Source organism: Oxyura jamaicensis, chromosome 5, assembly GCF_011077185.1.
Source record: "Oxyura jamaicensis isolate SHBP4307 breed ruddy duck chromosome 5, BPBGC_Ojam_1.0, whole genome shotgun sequence".
Classification (NCBI taxonomy): Eukaryota; Metazoa; Chordata; class Aves; order Anseriformes; family Anatidae; genus Oxyura; species Oxyura jamaicensis.
This window is the reverse complement of record NC_048897.1, coordinates 22,684,273-22,701,669: the sequence shown is the minus strand read 5'-3', so window position 1 is coordinate 22,701,669 and position 17,397 is coordinate 22,684,273. Positions and strand designations below refer to the sequence as shown.

At 45.6% G+C, this 17,397-nt stretch overlaps 1 protein-coding gene across 13 annotated transcripts in view; it reads left to right on the top strand.

Annotated features, from left to right (window-relative positions):
* Nucleotides 1–11,581, top strand: part of FLVCR2 (FLVCR heme transporter 2) — a 33,690-nt gene extending 22,109 nt beyond the window's left edge. For 7 of the 13 annotated variants that reach the window (XR_004751382.1, XR_004751389.1, XR_004751386.1 and 4 more), the window contains 6 exons: nucleotides 3,455–3,565; nucleotides 4,169–4,274; nucleotides 4,762–4,873; nucleotides 5,301–5,356; nucleotides 6,118–6,322; nucleotides 6,565–8,099. Coding sequence is in view for 3 of the 13 variants with exons in the window: in XM_035328317.1 (XP_035184208.1) it covers nucleotides 3,455–3,565; nucleotides 4,169–4,274; nucleotides 4,762–4,873; nucleotides 5,301–5,356; nucleotides 7,578–7,616 (424 nt within the window). In the remaining 10 variants the exon portion in view is untranslated. Of the gene's footprint in view, nucleotides 1–3,454; nucleotides 3,566–4,168; nucleotides 4,275–4,761; nucleotides 4,874–5,300; nucleotides 5,357–6,117; nucleotides 6,323–6,564; nucleotides 8,100–11,359 lie in introns of those variants that run through there. The other 6 variants (XR_004751385.1, XR_004751383.1, XR_004751384.1 and 3 more) reach the window with 6 other exon arrangements.
* Nucleotides 11,582–17,397: the final 5,816 nt, after the last annotated feature.

Here is a 17,397-nt window from a genome sequence, read left to right as displayed (position 1 = left end):
TACAGTGTCTTTATTTAGCCTCATTTAAAAGTCTATTTAAAAAACTGTCAAGATGCCAGATGTTCTAGGTAGTACCCTCCCCCTTCTCTCTGCTGCTCAGATAGTGTCAGGAATGAAATGGTAAGCACATGAAAATCAGGAAGGAAAGATGTCAAGTCCTTTTTTTAGTCAGCCTGGGGGGAGAGAGAGAGAGAGGAGCAAATCAATGGGATCCAGCTGTGATTGAGAGGAGCAGGGGGAGGTTAATAACACAAGGCACTGCAGAGCACTACATGGATGTTTGATCTTTACTGTCCCATCAGCAGTTCCTTGCAAGGGTGAGGCTGTGCTAAGTCAGGCTTCCCCCATCTGTTGTGCTCAGGCACCAAATGGCCTTGCATTCTTGCTTTTATTTGGCAGGCAAGTCCCTGCAGCAGCCCCTGCGCTGTTCTTATTTTGGAATTAACAGGCACAGATTTGGCCCATGCAAATACGCAAGTGATGTGACAAGCAAGCCGTCCCAGAGTGCGGGCTGCCTTTGGTGGGATGTCTGGCTGAGAGCAGAGCACCTCTTTAAAAGAACATGTTCTGATGCTGAGTTAAACAGGTCTCCCCGTGCATCCTTCAGGTTCCTGGCCAAGAGGGGACATGGGATTCTGACACCTGGAGACTGCTGGTTTGCTTTGGGTGCCTTGCTATTTGCAGGGGAACCTGGCTTAGAATCAGGGGTTTAGGGTCTGGATTAATGAGAGCTTCTCTTTGCCATTTAAGGGCAGTATTCATGTGGCCTCCAGGCTATTCCTTGTGTAGTGAACATGCCTTCACCATATCATCATGCCATATACATAAATATTTTACCAAGGCTGTCCTCTTTTTCTTATATGAGGGTCACAAGTATTATAAAACTAAATGCTGAAGGAGGTGGTAAAAACAAACAAAAACCAGCAAAAAACCCTCAAGCCACTGCTCTCCAATTCTTTCCATTTCCAGAATCTGATGCCTCAGTGAGATCCTTCTGGGAGTATGGGAACAAAGCCTTTACTTAGGGTCTTGTGCAGCCTGGAATATGTGCTGTCCTCATGATAAAGCCTGCAGAAGCTGTCTGTCATCCCAGCCCATGCAGCAGAGAGCACTGGAGCTGCACAAACATCCCAGTGAGCAGCTAAAGCTGTATAGTGAGCTGTGAGCCCACCTGCCCCTTGTTCATTTGTTCTTTCAGGTGTTGTTTGATAAGCAACAGTGTTTCTGCAGCTCAATCCATTGTGAATCTGGTCCCGTTCCTTTGGCTTTCCTTGTCCGTGTGACCTTGTGAGACACAGTTGAGCTGGGCTATGGCTATTCCTTGCTTGAGAGCTTCCTCTGGAGTTGGCTGAACAGCAGAGGTGGTGCTCTCCATTTCAGTCCTGTGTCCTGCTGGCTCTGATCCTGGTTGCCTTTCCTCCCCAGCATCTCTTTTCTCACAGTCCCTTGTACGAGCTCTGTAGTCCACCTCTTAAAAAGGCTGGGGAATGTGGCTGTGGGGCAGGTAAGTGTCAGGACAGCTTAGGTTCACCAAAGTGATCAGTGTGTCAGCTCCTTCATGGATTTCCCTTTGCCACAGAAATGCAAAACCAACTGGTGCTGTGTGTTGGTGCTCTGAGCTTCCTTCCCACACCCTGTGGCACAGAGATAGGTTAACCCTGGTTGTCCTAAGGTGCTGTAGCAGGATTTGTAACTTCCACTGTGCACTCACTACAACGGACATCCTTTCAGGGGAGGCTGGCTGTACCTGTCCCAGCCAAGGATGATTTTCAGTCCCTGTAGGGCCACCCTGGGCACAGATTGCTAAAAACACCAGGATGCTTTCCAGATGTCCTCCATGAGTCTGTTTTCTTCCTCACATTTTTTCTCTCTCCCATAAGATATTTATAGCTATGGTAAGAGCCTTATCAAGGAAAACAAGGCATTCTGCCATGCCCTGGTGCCCCTAGGACCACAGAGCACTCTCCTTGTCCTCTGCCCAGTGAATGTGGTGACAAGACCACTTTCTGAGCAAGCACCCTGTTGGTGCCTTTCCCTGGGGGTTCCTTTGTTTCCCTGTGCCCCATCTACTTATGTCTCAGCTAAGCCCTTCGCTTGTATGCAAAAATGTGGGCCTTGTGTAGACTGCTGAGCACTAAGTCTTCTTTTTTGTCATCAGTGGTATACTCAGGGGAGTGTGGTCTTGCTGAAGTCCGATTTAGCAGAAGTCTGCCTGGGTGCTTGGGGCTGTTTCCTGCAGCAAGAGTTGCACTGGGGCTGTCCACTGAAGTCCCATCTGGGGACTGGGGCAGGCAGGGACCAGCTCCGTGCAGACACTTATGGTCCTTCCTGGTGAGTGACTTCCACAGTATGCAAGCCTGTGGTCTTGTTCCTTCCTAAGTGTTTGTCAGTTCCTTTTGTGCTGCTGAAGCCTAATGAGTGGGGGAAACAGATTAACGAGGAAAGCTTCTTGCCTCCTTCAGCCAGCTAATGTGTGGTAGGTGCAGTATCTGTGACAAGATGGAAAAGCTTCCTCCATTTTTTTCCCCGCTAATTCTGCAACTCCAGTGGAAAGCACCTCTGGTTTTAAACCACTTGCTTTAACCTGCAAGAGCTGCTTGCTTCTCTGAGCCAGCCTCCTCTAGTTCTTAGTGAGGGATCGTGTATTCTGGGAACTTCCTTCTTGCAGCTTGACTAATGACACAGCATCAATGTGAAACACGGTCCTGACCACATCTGGTCACTAACTTGTTCATCCTCTTTGCCTGGAGATGAAGAACAAAGTGCAAATATGGGCAACTGTCAAAGACTGTGAATCAGTTACAAACTGCTTACTGCTTGAGCCATGAGCCTGGGAAACTGGGTGAGATTTCACAGGACTAACCCGAGACCTCTGCACTGAGACTAAAACTAGTTGGGGTGGGTGTAAAGTATTATCCAGATGTCCCAACTGTCCCTGCTAGCAGATACTAAGCTTTGTAGGGTCACAGGTGCTTGCTGGAGGCCAATGCTGCTGAGCATGTATTTTAGCATTGAATCCCGCATGGCTTGGAGACTCCTGCTTATGGAAGCCCCACCTGCTTTGGACTTGGTCTGTACAGCACAATGAGCTGTAACTCTTGCCTTGAGCCTCTGTTGCAGTTAGCCCTCTTTTGATCAGACTGGTGTCCCCTGTCTGACTGGGGACCTGAGCTTCTTGGCTGCCTCATAGGTGTGATGCCCGGACCCCACGCAGAGCTCACCCTCTGTGAGGTCAGGATATGAGAACTCCTAGGTCCTGTTTTTGCTTCTCCTGCTGTGTGTGCAAACCATACTGGGCTCTGTAGCAGTCCAGTTCCTCTGTCTGTGGTAACGATGTGAGAAAGCATGCAACTCTCTTTTTGTTACCATGTGCAGCAACCTATACCAAGATCTGTGGGTGAAAATAATAGTAGGATTTGATTAAATGAAACCCTGACTGTACTTTTCCTTGCAGACAGACAACGCTAGTGGTCTATATCATGTCTCTGGTGGGAATGATAGTCTACACCTTCACTCTGAGTCTAGGCCACCTCTGGGTGGTCTTTGTGACTGCAGGTGTGCTGGGGTAAGTTCACGTGCAGGCTGCTTTCCTCTATGTGTAAGCTAATAGGATACGGCAGGAAGGCAGGAGACACGGTCCTGGAGGGATTGGGAAGAGCCATAGCTTACTCCCCCATGGGATAAGGACAAAGATCTGTGCTTCCCATCACTCTCATGTGTTTTGTTACTCAGGGACATTAGCACAGTCTGCTCAGCTGCAGCTGCCTTAAATGTTCCAGGTAATTGAGGCAAAGCATTTGGGAAGTGAATGGGACATACATGGGTACTATAGATGGCCAGGGTGGAGGAATGAAAAGCATGTGGGCCTGCGTGGCTGATGGATTGTGTTGGGGGTGATGCTCTTGAGGACTGCTTGTGGTAGATGTTGCTTTTAGTGCCTCATTTTTTTGCCAGGTCCTGTGTCCCAAGGCTGTGGGCAAAAGTATTTGTGGGTAGGAGGGAGACCTATGCCATGAAGAGGGACTCAGCTGCACAGCCTGTGGCAATAATAGCAGAAACATGCTGTACAGTCAGCCAAGCATCCCAACAGGCATTTGGGCTACATTGTGCCTCTTCAGTCTTCTTCCTAGCAGTTACTGAGCCTTCTTCTCCCTGTGTTCCTTTACAGATTTTTCATGACAGGGTACCTTCCCCTGGGCTTCGAGTTTGCTGCAGAATTGACATACCCAGAATCAGAAGGAACATCATCAGGGCTCCTTAATGTCTCAGCACAGGTAGGTGTGTGTTTTTTTTTTTTTTCTTTCTTTCTTTCCTTTTCTTGCCTCTTAAAAGCAGATATATCAAATTGTAGTTCGCATCCCTCACCCCCCTTTTCTTGTCCATATGATTATTGTCTTGAACCGCAAATCTAAGTGCATCAGGATGTGGCTTTTCAAATGACAGTCCCTGTGGCATTTCTCTGTTCTGTTTCTGCTACGGAGAATGTCCATCAGGATACCAGTCCTCCTTGCCTTTTCCAACACTGCTCCTAACAGCCCAGGACCTGCCTGTTCTCCAGTGAGAGATGGGATTCCAGCATTAAGGGTCACCTGTCTTTCTATTAGCTGTGAGGAGGTGCCCTAGGTGTGTTTATAACCAGACTTTAGCCTAGGCAGGCCAACAGCTTGTCTGGCCTCTATGCTCAGATACTGAGATAGAGCTGGGAAGCTGTTCAGGCTGCTTTATGATAACACTACAGTTTGACCCTGCGTTTGTTTGTAGATCTTTGGTATTGCCTTCACCATCAGCCAAGGGCAGATCATGGATCACTATGGGACAAAGGCAGGAAACCTCTTTCTTTGTTCCTTCCTGCTCCTGGGGACCATTATGACAGGTAATTAAATTTCTCAGTGTTCTGCTGTGGCTCTTCCCCTTGGGCTTGGCATGTGAATTGAAGGGTGAATGTGAATTGTGTGTAGTAGTAGTTCCTTCAGGAAAGGGCAGGACCCACATGGCAGCCCCACAGCAATGCTGTTGTGTTTTTTCAAGCATCTGGCCTGTGTTAAAAAGATGATCCAAGGCTTCTTGCCCTGGCTGCTGGCTGGGGTCTCCAAGATGTGCCTTCTGTGTGTTGCAATAAGGAGTCTGTGCCCTGCCTGTTTCAGAATTGTCTTCCTCCTCCGGGAGAGTGGTTTCCATTGCTTGTCATTATGCATTCTCCTCTGAGGCCTCTGCTGCCCCTTAGAGTCCTCAGGATATTGATTTGGGGTCTGTGTGGCAACTGAACTGCCTTTACATTTCTCTTCCTCCCTCTGTCCCAGCATTCATTAAGGCTGATCTCCAAAGACAGCAGGCCAATGTGGAAAGTGAACGTACAGTGAGTAAATCCCTTTCAATCCCTGTTGCACCCCTGCTGTTAGCTCAGGACAACCCTCAGCCTCCCTCCCTTCTAGGAATGGGGCTGGCCCTTTCTGAGTTACAGTGGTAGCTGTGGTTCTTTTTTCTTATCCCTCCATTTACCCAGCCTATGGGGAAGCTCCTTGCTGGCATTTTCAGACAGGTGGCTGTAATCCCAGCTCTGCCAGCTGCTGGGAGCCTATATTTGCTCGCTTTAATGTCATGCAGTCTCTGTAGGCTCTGGTCCTCTGGGAATTTGCAGGGCTTTACACGCATTGGTATTGCCTAAGGAGAAATGCGGGGCAATGCTGTGCTGGCCTCTCTCTGATAATGCACTGAGCCCTCCAGTGCTTTCCCCTTTTTTAGAGCTGGGTAACCATTCTTCCAGCTCCTTAGAGAGGCAGGTTGTTCCTCTCATTGCCTGTCCTCAGCTGCAAAGTGGAGTTTATTGCTTGGATCATAAGGAAACTGAGTAGCAAAGCCCAAACTGGGGCTGGAGCAGCCTGCCCCGTCACTCTTCGTGCAGTTCTATAGGTAGAGCTGCTAGTTCATGTGTGAGCACTAGAGTTCAGGGTACCAAGTCCCTGTGGTGTGCTGTGCAATAAATGCAGCTGTTTGCATGTGGGAGAGGACCTCTAGTGAATGAACTGCAGTGGATATTCTCCGAAGTTATCCCTGTAGGGAAAGAGGGGACGGGTGGTTTCTTGGGACACTTCTTACTGCTCTGGGCTCCTCTTCTAGGACGTTAGCAGAGCCATCCACTCCATGTGCATGAAGCCATCAACGACCATGACTACCAAAGTCCATAAGCTCTGTTCTCTGCTTGCTCAAGTCAGCTCTTCTTAGACGACAGTGCTGCCTTCCTTCAGATAACATAGCCAGTCTAATCTGGAGAGAGACCAGAAGGTCCAAGAAGCAGCCCAGCTCCAACCGGCTGCTCAGGAAGGTGCATTTTCAATTACAAAATATAAGCTTTTAAATTTAATTTTGTTTTATTTTTACAAAACTATCTGAGCACAAATGCAGAGTGTAGGATAAGTAGAGGGAACTGATGCTGCCTTAGGTGGTTGTTGCATTTAAAGTTCTAGAGTAGACAAAAAAAAGGCTACATGGTTGATCTAGTTTGGGTAGAGGAGTCCCTCCCATTGCTATAACTTAAGAATAATTCCTGCTTTTGTCTTCTCTGAGGCTGTCGACTTGGGTTGATTTCAGTAGTGGTGAGCCTTATGGCCTACAGGTCTGAGCTAGAAGACTCTTCTGGAATCCTGGCATGAGTGGAGTTAACTGGAAGACACTTTGCTCTTTACTCCAGCTCAGCTTAGCTGTCTGTTTTCATGCACACCAAACTACCTGTATCCTTCAATTAGAGTGATGAAGGAGAAGATAAATTTTAAGGCCAAACCATTCTCTGCATGCCCTGTGGTAACAAGGGAGGAACATGGGGAGAAGTGCTGGTGACACTGCCTGTTAATTCAAAGCATGTTTGTGGAAATCCTTGAAATATCAAGGTCCAGTGGCAGCGCACATGATGCCTAGTAGTAATAAGGTCATTTACCTTTGTCAGACACTTCTCTCACCAGATGAATTGTATGCTTTTACTATTTTTTGTATAAATCTAAAATACAGTTGTAAGATCTTGCTGCTGGAGAGGGGGTGTTGAGACCAGAGCAAAAGGTGGTATAGGTGTCACTTCTATAACCCTAAAGGCTTCCAACACTGACTGCAATAAAAACCAGAGGGATGTGTGTGAGTGAGGTAATAGGTCTCAGTCAGTCACAAACTTCATTGGCAGCTCCTTCTTCCTGTGGAGTCATGCTCTATGGAAGTCATGATAGATGCCCCCGCTACCCCTCACCCCAAATGTGGCTTCTGAATGGCTGAGCTCACCTGGTTATTTCTCAGGTTTAACAAACAACCCCGGGTGCTTGACCTACTGGAGCAGGGCTGAACCTGGTGTTCTGCATTAACATGGGTGCCTCAGTCAGCTGGGCTTAGGCACTGTGTGCTGCCTTTGTGGAGAACTCTGATGGAGTCATGTACTGGAGCTTTGCTACGTGGCATGGCTGCCTTACACATGCTTGAGTGATTTTTACTGATTTCTTTCTTTGCCTGTTCCTCTCGTTCTATTTTTATTTTTCCCTCCCCTCATTTCCCTCTTGCTTCCGTCTTTTCTGGGATCTGACTTTTGGCTGTTGTTACAGAGACTCCAAGGCAGCAATCAGATCACGGATTATGGCTAGTTTGTAACCCTAACCCCATCAATTCCCACTCCTGTTCACTAGCTCACACAAAGGTAGGAGAATCATGCTAATCTGCCTGTCTGAACATTCACGGGTGGCACAGGCACCAAGCCAATGACACGTGGGTCAGCAGCAATAGCCATGGGGTGCTGAGTGCTGGCCTTCCTGGGGGCGGGTTTGAGAGGAAAGATAAGACAGCTTTCCTGAACCTTCCTGAACAGTGAAGATCCCACCAGACTCGCATCAGATGGGGGCATTCAAAGAGGTGCAGCAAAGCAGAGCCAGGTATTGGAGCACATGAAGAACTGAATTATCAGCACGTTACTGGAGAGAGGAAGTGCAGGTATTTGGAGGCCTTTCTCTGATACTCTTATTGTCCAGCTTCTTGGCTGGAAGTGATGCCAGGAGGTCTGTAGAAGAGTTGGCTCTCATCACAAGCAGGGCTTGTGGCCAGCTACATGAGGGATTTAAAAAAAAAAAAAAGACAATGTTTTCTAAGGAAGTCATTGGGTTGGTGGTGCCTTTTGGTATATGAATCTCTGAAAATTGTAAAGCTCTGTGCTTGCTTATCTGTGAATCTCAGCTGCACTTGGCATTTTCTCAGCTGTTGCTTTGGGTGTAGTGCTTTTATTACTCGCTGTGCTCTGCTTTGTGCTGGCTGGCTGCCCTGTCAGGTTAACCTTACTACCCTTTGCTTTTCATTAAATGTGTGTATCACTTAGTGGCCACAGGGCTAACAGATGACGGCAGTGAGAGTGGTGGAGAAAACAACCGTGATCCTGCAGAGACTGGGCTGTGTGCTACAGGGAGCCTGAAGCTGCCACACTTGGATGCAAGCGTGAGGAGCAGTCACATGTGCATGGAAAGATCTGCCTTTAGGCTTGAACACTTCTAGCGCTGTCTCCACACTGCAGTCCATGGCATTTTTAGCAGGCATACATGTGGTGTTAATTTGGGACCAAGTAACTGAGAAACTGTAGCTGCGTGAGCTGGGTGAGCCTGCAGTGGTGTACTAGTAATTTTTGTAATGGCTGAAGCTTGTATCATTGCATTCACTGCTCTCAGCCCTACCTTGGTACAGCTGCCAGTGTTACTGCTGACATCCCTGCTGCAAAACAGACATTGTGAGGCTCAGGCATGCTGCAGTATGGCTGTTGCAAGGGGAGGACAGGCTTCCAAAGTTGGATTTGAGCTTCCAGAGGACCCAGAGTTGTGGAGCTGTGCAGGACTCATCCTTCCTACTGAAACACTGCACAGGGCTGCGTGGCCCTGCTGAGGACAGTGTGTTGTTTTCCCCTGTATTGACCCAATGGAGGTGCAGTCCATGGTTGAGGCAGATGGCTGGCTTACTGTTCTTGCTGGGGACCTGTCCTCCAGAGTATTGGCCTAGCAAGGTTTGAGTCTTCCTGGTGGAGAAATAGAAATGATCTGGTGGAGAACTGTCGCAAGTTTAAACTGGATGTTCAGCTTTGGTGCAGTGTGGGACTGCAGAACAGCCTGGTTTCCCAGTGCGTTAAGACACACAAGGGAAAAATATACAATTTAATTCATACACAGAGAGATCTTCACCTAGCAGTGTGTCCTGGTGATGAAAGGGAAAGATGAGAATCTGGCTGAATGATGCACGGAGGAGTGTATCATGCCATAGCTTCAGCGAAGAGAGTGAGCATTTGTCAGCCTTGACTCTCTGCCCAGGGATCACAGCCTTTAAGCAGCCACCTGTCAGAGCTTTTTGTGAAGGTGGTCACACTGCAGGAATGTTTTTCCCCTTCTCTCTGCAGGACCTGCCTTGTGTTCACAAGCACTTTGTCTTCCATCAGTGCTCTTCTCTGCTTATGGCTATAATTAATCAGATGTTTCAAATAATAGAACTTGTAGTGGGTCTAAATTAGCCTCATGGCACCGTGAACACCTTGCCCTCTATTAAGAAAGCTGCAATGGGGTTCCAGCAATCCTCCTGTTTCTGTCTGTGTCAGTTCCCAGGGCATCAACAGGGTTAGCTTTCTGTATCTCAGGTCACTTGGATCAAATGTCCTTTCTGCATGATGATGAGTCCCTTTGTGAGCTACCTTTGTTGTAGGTGTATCTGAAACCATTCCAGCATTCTGCCTTAAGGCTTCATAGAACTGCCAGTTGATTCGGGATACATATCACAGTCATGTATATGCTGTGTACAGCCTGTGCTCATCTGCTTCTATAGAGGATGGCAGGGCTGTCTTTTTCTTTTCCTCCAAACTGGGCTTTGCTAGATCTCTTTGAAAATAGCAGTTTTGATTAAGGTGTGTTAGGGCACTTTGTAGTGGTTTTATTTAAGGGAAGATAAATTTAACTCTTTTTGTGTGTGTGTGTCAAGATCTTATTCTTGGTAGCAGAAAGTATGGAGTAGAATGCTTTCTGACTTTTTCCTGGTTTTTGAATTGTAATGACTTAAAAATTTATCTGGAGTGTTACTCTACCAGCAGAGCTGAGCACTGATGTGTATAGATGATTTTGAGGTCCCTGGTCATTCTGGATGTACAGGAGGAGATTTGTTTAAAACAGGACTGAAGTTCTGCTGTGTCCTCAAGCCACGTATAGGATAGGTCAAGACTTGCTCAGGGCTAAGTACCTGGTATTGATGGTTGTTTATTTGCAAAGATGCATGTGGTGAATCTCAGTGGAATACCCACATGCATGTTTCCTTTTCATCCCAAGGAAGTGTGATTTAGAGGCTGGTTAGGGCCTCAGGGAAGGCATTCTACCTCTATACCTTGCAAGCTGTAGCATGCTCTAGCTCAGTAAAAAAATACCAAAACAAAACCCACAAAAAAACAGAACTGCTGGAATCTTGCACAGTAGGTGCACACAGTGTGCATGCCACCTCCTGCTGCTTAACCTTCCACGTTCCTTTCCTGTATCTACTTTGTGGCAAGCACTCTTCTCCTCCCCAAGCCATGGGCAGCCCAACTGCACGTCCTCTTGTAGCACTCCCCCCTGCGGGAGCAGCCTTCCTTTCCCGAGGCTGGGGAGCCCTGCAGGCTGGCTGATCTCCTAAATCACTGTTCCTGTAGCTCCACGGCAGGTGAGTGGTGTCAAGACCCCAGAGCTACTTGGGGCGCCTGTTCAGGGCTGCCAGCATGCTTCTCTGACTCATTCTAATGGGATTTCCCAAGCCTGATTGCAGTCTTCCTATTATTCCTACCTCTGGCACTACTTCCTGCAATCTCTCCTGCTGGTAGGAAGTTTTTCTGCACTGCCTGGCTTTTGCCTTGAGGCATCTCTTTGGAGCTCTCCTGACCTCACTCCTCTGCTTTGGAATATTGCTGCTGCCCTCTGTACAACCTTTTCAACTGCAGTTTGTGCAAGATGCTACTCAAAATGAAACTGTTTTGTAACCCTTGCTTCCATGCTGCACAGAACTCTCTTGAACTCCAGTGGGGATGTGAGCCTTTCTCATGTACCTCTGACTCCTGCCTTAGATCTCATTTTGTCCCACAGTGAGTTAACTCAAAGCCCAGGCTCTGGGAGACTCCACATTTACCCTTACCAGTCTGCATGCTGCTCTCTGAATCAGCGAGAATTCAGGCCCTAACAACTGAAGTTGCTTCTGGATGGTGTTTCTTCTGAATAGGATAATTTCATTTCTCTTTTGAAGACTTACAAGGATGTAGTTTAAAAAAAAAAGCAAAGGCATAAAACGGCACCTGAGGCATACGCTACTTTTCAGCCTGCAGCCGACGATCGGTATGGTATTATCATTTCAGGCAAATATGATCTACGTAATGTGAAGTGTTCTGGCACGCTGACACTCTGCCAAAGGCCAGAGAATGGGACCTTCATTTTAAGACTGTATGGAAAAGAAAACAAAACCAACGACAACAGAGAAGGAAACTCTCCTTCACCTAAATTTTATTATTATTTTGCAACTCCTTCAAGTGTCCACAGGGAATTTTGTTCCCCCCCCCAACCCCAAAAAAAAAAAAAAAGACATTGTGTCAGAGAGGTATAATTTCAGTTGACACCAGAAGACATTCTTGTCACTGAAGTACAGTAGTTAAGCCCCACATTGTACCCAAAAAACCTGCCAAAATAATGTATTTACAAGTTAGCATGTTTACATGTTGGCATCATTTACTTGTCTGGTCTTGCATTCAGGGCTTGATCTATCTGGGGGGGGCGGGGGACATGTAATCCCGTGCAAGGCTGTTTGGTTGTATGACTGACAACATGACTCTAAAATTTTGAACTGTTTGTATAGAAGCAAAATACAGAAGAGTACACTATCCCCAAGGGCAACGTAGAAACTACCTGTTGCTTCTCAGGTTTGAAGTTAAAAGGTGTAAGCACATGTTAAGGTGTAAGAAAAAGTGTAATTGGAGTACAATTCTTATGTATACATGAACATTTTCCTCTACAATTTCCCACTTGGAGTATTTCCCACTTGGAGTGCAACATTTTTCATCATACTCTTAGATCAGGTTTCTGATTCTAACAACGGTTCCTAGTGCAAATTTCCAGAGAAGAGAGAAGCAAACCTGTCCTGACTGCTTTGAATGAGTTGGAGACGGCAAACAAATGTAAATGAAGAAAATAAACCTGTGGGAATGTTTTCAAATAATTGTCATTGTCCAAATTTTTGTAATACACAAGCCTTCAGAACTTGCTGGACCTATTTTTCTCTCTTTTTTTTTGTGTGTGTGTGTGTGTGTGTGTATCTGTGTATCTCAGCTTCAGCTCACTGTAAGCTTCCCTATTGATAGGACAGCAAAACAAAACCATTGGCAGATTTGTCACTTAAAACTTCTTATACATTTTTGCTATTGATGACTGGGATATTACATTCTCTAAGGTGTCAAAAACAAGGTGAAAAACTACTTGTGATTGACCTTAGCTTCCGTTACATTTTTAATTCTCCCCTTCTCCCTCATTCTGTGCTGTCACATTACTAACAGGCTTGGACATGTTAAATATGAATGTATTGTTCTTACAGGGGAAACCTAAGCAAGACTATAAAGGTGTGATTTATGCAATACTGAGAAATGGTAGTAATAAAAAGAAAAATCTATTAGTCCTCTTTCTAAGCTGAAATCGTCTAGCTATCAAGTAGATATATGAAAAGAACTCGGGAAACACTGCAGCTTTGGATTACAAATGGCACTTTGGCTTTAGTCTGATTTTTTTTTTCTCTTATTGGGAAAGTTCTTATATAAAATCCATTTTAACTGTTTTTAGTTAAGATCTTTATGCACAAGGATATAACACTTAGCCATTACCTTCTAGAGCAGTACTTATCAGTCTGCCCACTTCCCTGCATGCAAATGCTTTTTGCTCAGTTGTGTGAAATCCTGAACTTCACATGCCAGCTTGGTTTATTCTGTCATTTTCAGTTCTTCGCTGTGTTTCTTTCTAAGTTTGTGTTTGTTTGTTTTGAAAAAACAGTGTTATATGAGGCTAGTTGTTTAATGAATCTGGCAGAGCCGTTCACAAATGTTACATGGCAAGAAAATAAATATATCAAAGACAGAGACACTGAACTATGACCATGGTCTGGTTGGCCTCAGAGCACCAAGAGAGGTTTTCAATTACACTGCAGAATCCATTATTTCATGATGTCTGTATTATATGGCCGAGACATTTCTGCCAAAGGATGATGACATCTTCCAGCAAGTTTTTTACAAAATTGGTTTTATGACAAAGGGCGTGCTGTTGGCAACCAAGGATTATTAGAGCCTGACTTTCCACCTACCGTACATCTTTTATCATGCACATCCCTGAAAACAGAATATATATTTGGTCAAAAATGTTACTGCTCAGAAGGAGAATATAAATTTTAAAAGTAAGAATAGTCATTATAGAAGCATAGCTATAACAGTTGCATCCCACATTCATTAGATCAGGTCATTATAGGAGCATTCAAGGAATAAAATCCCTTCATTGCTGAAAGATGATTTCCTAGTTTTGATAGGGCTAGACTTTAGCTTCAGTTTGAAAGGAATATATCAGATACCCTGTGTTTAATTTTCAAACTGGTCAAGAATTGTATTTTGTCTGAAGTTCACATATTTTCACTCTTTTAATTAGAATTTGCCTTCTGTAAGAGTGAAGATACTATTTAATTTTAGAATTTAGTAAACGCAATCAGTTTGGTCATACAATGTGTAGTTAGCTTTGCATCATTAAGAAAAACTGACAAGTTTTGAAAGCACTTCATGCCATATGAACTGTGAAAGCATGTATGCTTGTATGGTTCCAAAACTAAAATTCAAATGAGATCAGTTGAAAACTTTGCAGAGATTCACCAGCCTTCAAAGCAACTGGAAGCTACATTTCATAAAAAGCCATGTATTTGGCAATGAAAGCAGTTTTTTATAATTTGAATGAGGAAAAAAGATGAAAATAAGTGGGTTTGAACTTTTGTGTACACTTAAACAAAGCTGCTATATTTCACATTGTCCTGGTTTCAGTTAGGACAGAGTTATTTTTCCTCCTAGCAGCTGGTAGGGTGCTATGTTTTGGATTAGGATGAGAAGAGTGCTGATAACACACTGATGTTTTAATTGCTGCAGAGCACTGCTTACGCTAAGCCAAGGACTTTTCAGCTTCTTGCTCTGTCCTGCCAGCGGGCAGGCTGGGGGTGCAACAGGAGCTGGGAGGGGACAGACCCAGGACAGCTGACCCAAACTGGCCAAAGGGGTATTCCATACCATCTGGCATCATGCTAAACAATATATAGGGGTGGCTAGCCGGGGTGGGGGGCCGGCTGCTTGGGGATAGGCTGGGCATCGGTCAGCGGGTGGTGAGCAATTGCATTGTGCATCACTTGTTTCATACACACTATTATTATTATTATTATTAATAAACTGTCTTTATCTCACCTCACAGGCTTCACTTTCCCATTTCTCTCCCCCATCCCAGAGAGGGAGGGGGGAGGGTGAGCGAACGGCTGTGTGGTGTTTAGCTGCCAGCCGGGTTAAACCACAACACACATGCCCTTAGTTAAAGAGCATGAAAGCAAGTTATTTTTTTAATGTAGTCTTCAGAGTCTTGTAGTAGAACGCTGTCTCTGCCAAAATGCCAGGATACATAACTGGATTCACATATGGGCCTCCCAAATTTCAGAAATGTTCAGATTCATTGCTACTTTGAGCCCATGGCAACGATTCTGAACAGTACAGGCAGCAAAGCTCAGCTAGGAGATTCTGCTGACATTTGGAATCACTAGCGATCTGTTCTCAGGTTGCCAAAACAAGGCTATAGATAATATTTCACCCATATCATGAACAATAGAATTCATACAGCTATCTAGGGTGGTGATCGGAGGTGCAGAGTCTGGCTGGAGACGTGTGACTAGCGGCGTTCCACAGGGGTCAGTGCTGGGTCCAGTCTTGTTCAACATCTTCATCGACAACCTTGATGAGGGAATAGTGTCTGCCCTCAGCAAGTACACCGACGACACAAAGCTGGGAAGAGTGACTGACACACCAGAAGGCTGTGCTGCCGTTCAGCGAGACCTGGACTGGCTGGAGAGATGGGCAGATGGGGGATGACCTGCTGGAGAGGAGCTCTGCAGAGAAGGACCCGGGGGTCCTGGTGGACAACAGGTTGACCATGAGCCAGCAGTGTGCCCTCGTGGCCAAGAGGACCAATGGGATCCTGGCGTGCATTAAAAGGAGCATGGCCAGCAGGTCAAGGGAGGTGATCCTCCCCCTCTACTCTGCCCCGGTCAGGCCTCACCTGGAGTACTGTGTCCAGTTCTGGGCTCCCCGGTACAAAAAAGACAGGGATCTCCTGGAAAGAGTGCAGCGGAGGGCCACAAAGATGATACGAGGCCTGGAGCATCTTCCCTATGAAGAAAGACTGAGAGACCTGGGTCTGTTCAGCCTGGAGAAGAGAAGACTGAGAGGGGATCTCATCAATGTGTATAAATACCTGCGGTGTGGGAGACAGAATGATGTACCCAACCTCTTCTCAGTGGTTTGTGGGGACAGGACAAGGCGCAATGGCTGTAAGATAGAGCACAGGATGTTCTGCACCAACATGCGAAAGAACTTCTTCACGGTGAGGGTGACGGAGCACTGGAACAGGCTGCCCAGGGAGGCTGTGGAGTCTCCTTCTCTGGAGATATTCAAGGCCCATCTGGACGCCTACCTGGGCAACCTGCTCTGAGGAACCTGCTTTGCAGGGGGGTTGGACCCAATGATCTTTTGAGGTCCCTTCCAACCCCTACAATTCCGTGATTCTGTGATCTCTATCTTTTCAGGATAATTTTGACCTTTTAGTTTTAAGGATTTTTTTAACCTACACTGATAATTTTATTTATTTATTTATTTATTTTTTACAGGAGGGTGACACAGCCATAATGCTCGTAAATCTATGGTGTTTCTTTAACCAGTACTTCTGGCCAAAATCCTATAATTATCATCCACTTATTTATTATCCACTTAGTGATTTCTCCTTCTTAGAACCAACTTTCTTCTCAACTTTATTAACACGGAGGAGTTAACTAACAGCCTCCAAGGTCATGATCCAGAATGAGCAATATTAGTGGTGCTGAACTGAGATAGTAAGACTTCTGTTTCAGCGTAAATTGTTTCTTACAGTATTAAGCCTTAATTAAATATTGGCCTGGTTAATGTACTACTGAGTTTCTAAGCTGCTAAGCTGTACTCCAAAGAGTACATGGAATTTTCCCTTCTTCTGTTCTTCCTGTTTTCTTTCTGCCATCGTTCTACCATGGTACACATTGCTACCACAAACACATTACTTTAAATTAATTTGTCCCACACTTGCAGGGGGGAACAGGTTAAGCAATTTGTTCCTTAAGACAGAGGAGAAGAAAATAAGAGAAGGTAAAAATTCTGTCTTTTCTAGTTGTTAAGCAGAGATAATGCACACGGTAGAGGAGAACAAGGCCCCTCAGTCCAGTTTTAAGTTAAATGTAAGAAAGACATGAAGTATCCAGTATTTTAGATCTCTCATACCACCCTGCACACATCTATCAGGAGCCTCTGGAGACCTCCTAAAGGTGACCCTCTCCCAGTTTATCTCAAGCCATATAATGCAGTAATAGATATGTGCAGAGGTGATTTTCTCCTTCGTTGTTCTGCTTTCTCTACAAATGCTGTTCTTTACAATTGCTCCAGGAGTTCATCATGCCTGTTCTCATGTGTCCCATTTGAACTCTGGAACCATCCCTATACTCCAAAATAGTCTGAGCAGCAGTTACAGCAAACATACCTCCCCCACACACCCACCATTCCAGCCACTAAGAAGCTAAAGGTGATACATTGACATCCATCAGGCTCTCCCTGGAGCCCTTTCACTGGTAAGACTTCCTCCCATCAAATGCTGAGTCTTATCCCCCTACTCTGATTGTCATCTGTCAACAGATGGCTGTGCAAAACTAAACCGTACTGGATATTTATGAACAGTTAACTGGTGTGTTGTTCCCTCTACTTGCTGTTAGGTAATGGGAACCAGAGAGAAATAACATTATGAGGCACTACAACAGATAGACTTGGGATTTTAGCTGTGGCTTCCACATAGTCACATTCTGTTGGTAGAGCTTGGCTGCCTCTTGCAGCCAGCTCTGTGGCTTCTTCTGCATGAAGGGTCTGTGTCCTGGGATTCCAAGGATTTTGTTTTACACCCCAGTTCTGCTGAGACGGATTAAAACCCAGCAGGGAGCCCTTCCTGCAGAAGTATCTACCACTACAGCCAAGATGCTTATCAATATTTTCAAGTGTGCATCCCAATTAAGTGTAATCACATGGCTTAAGGCAAATTGTATTGCAAAAGCAAA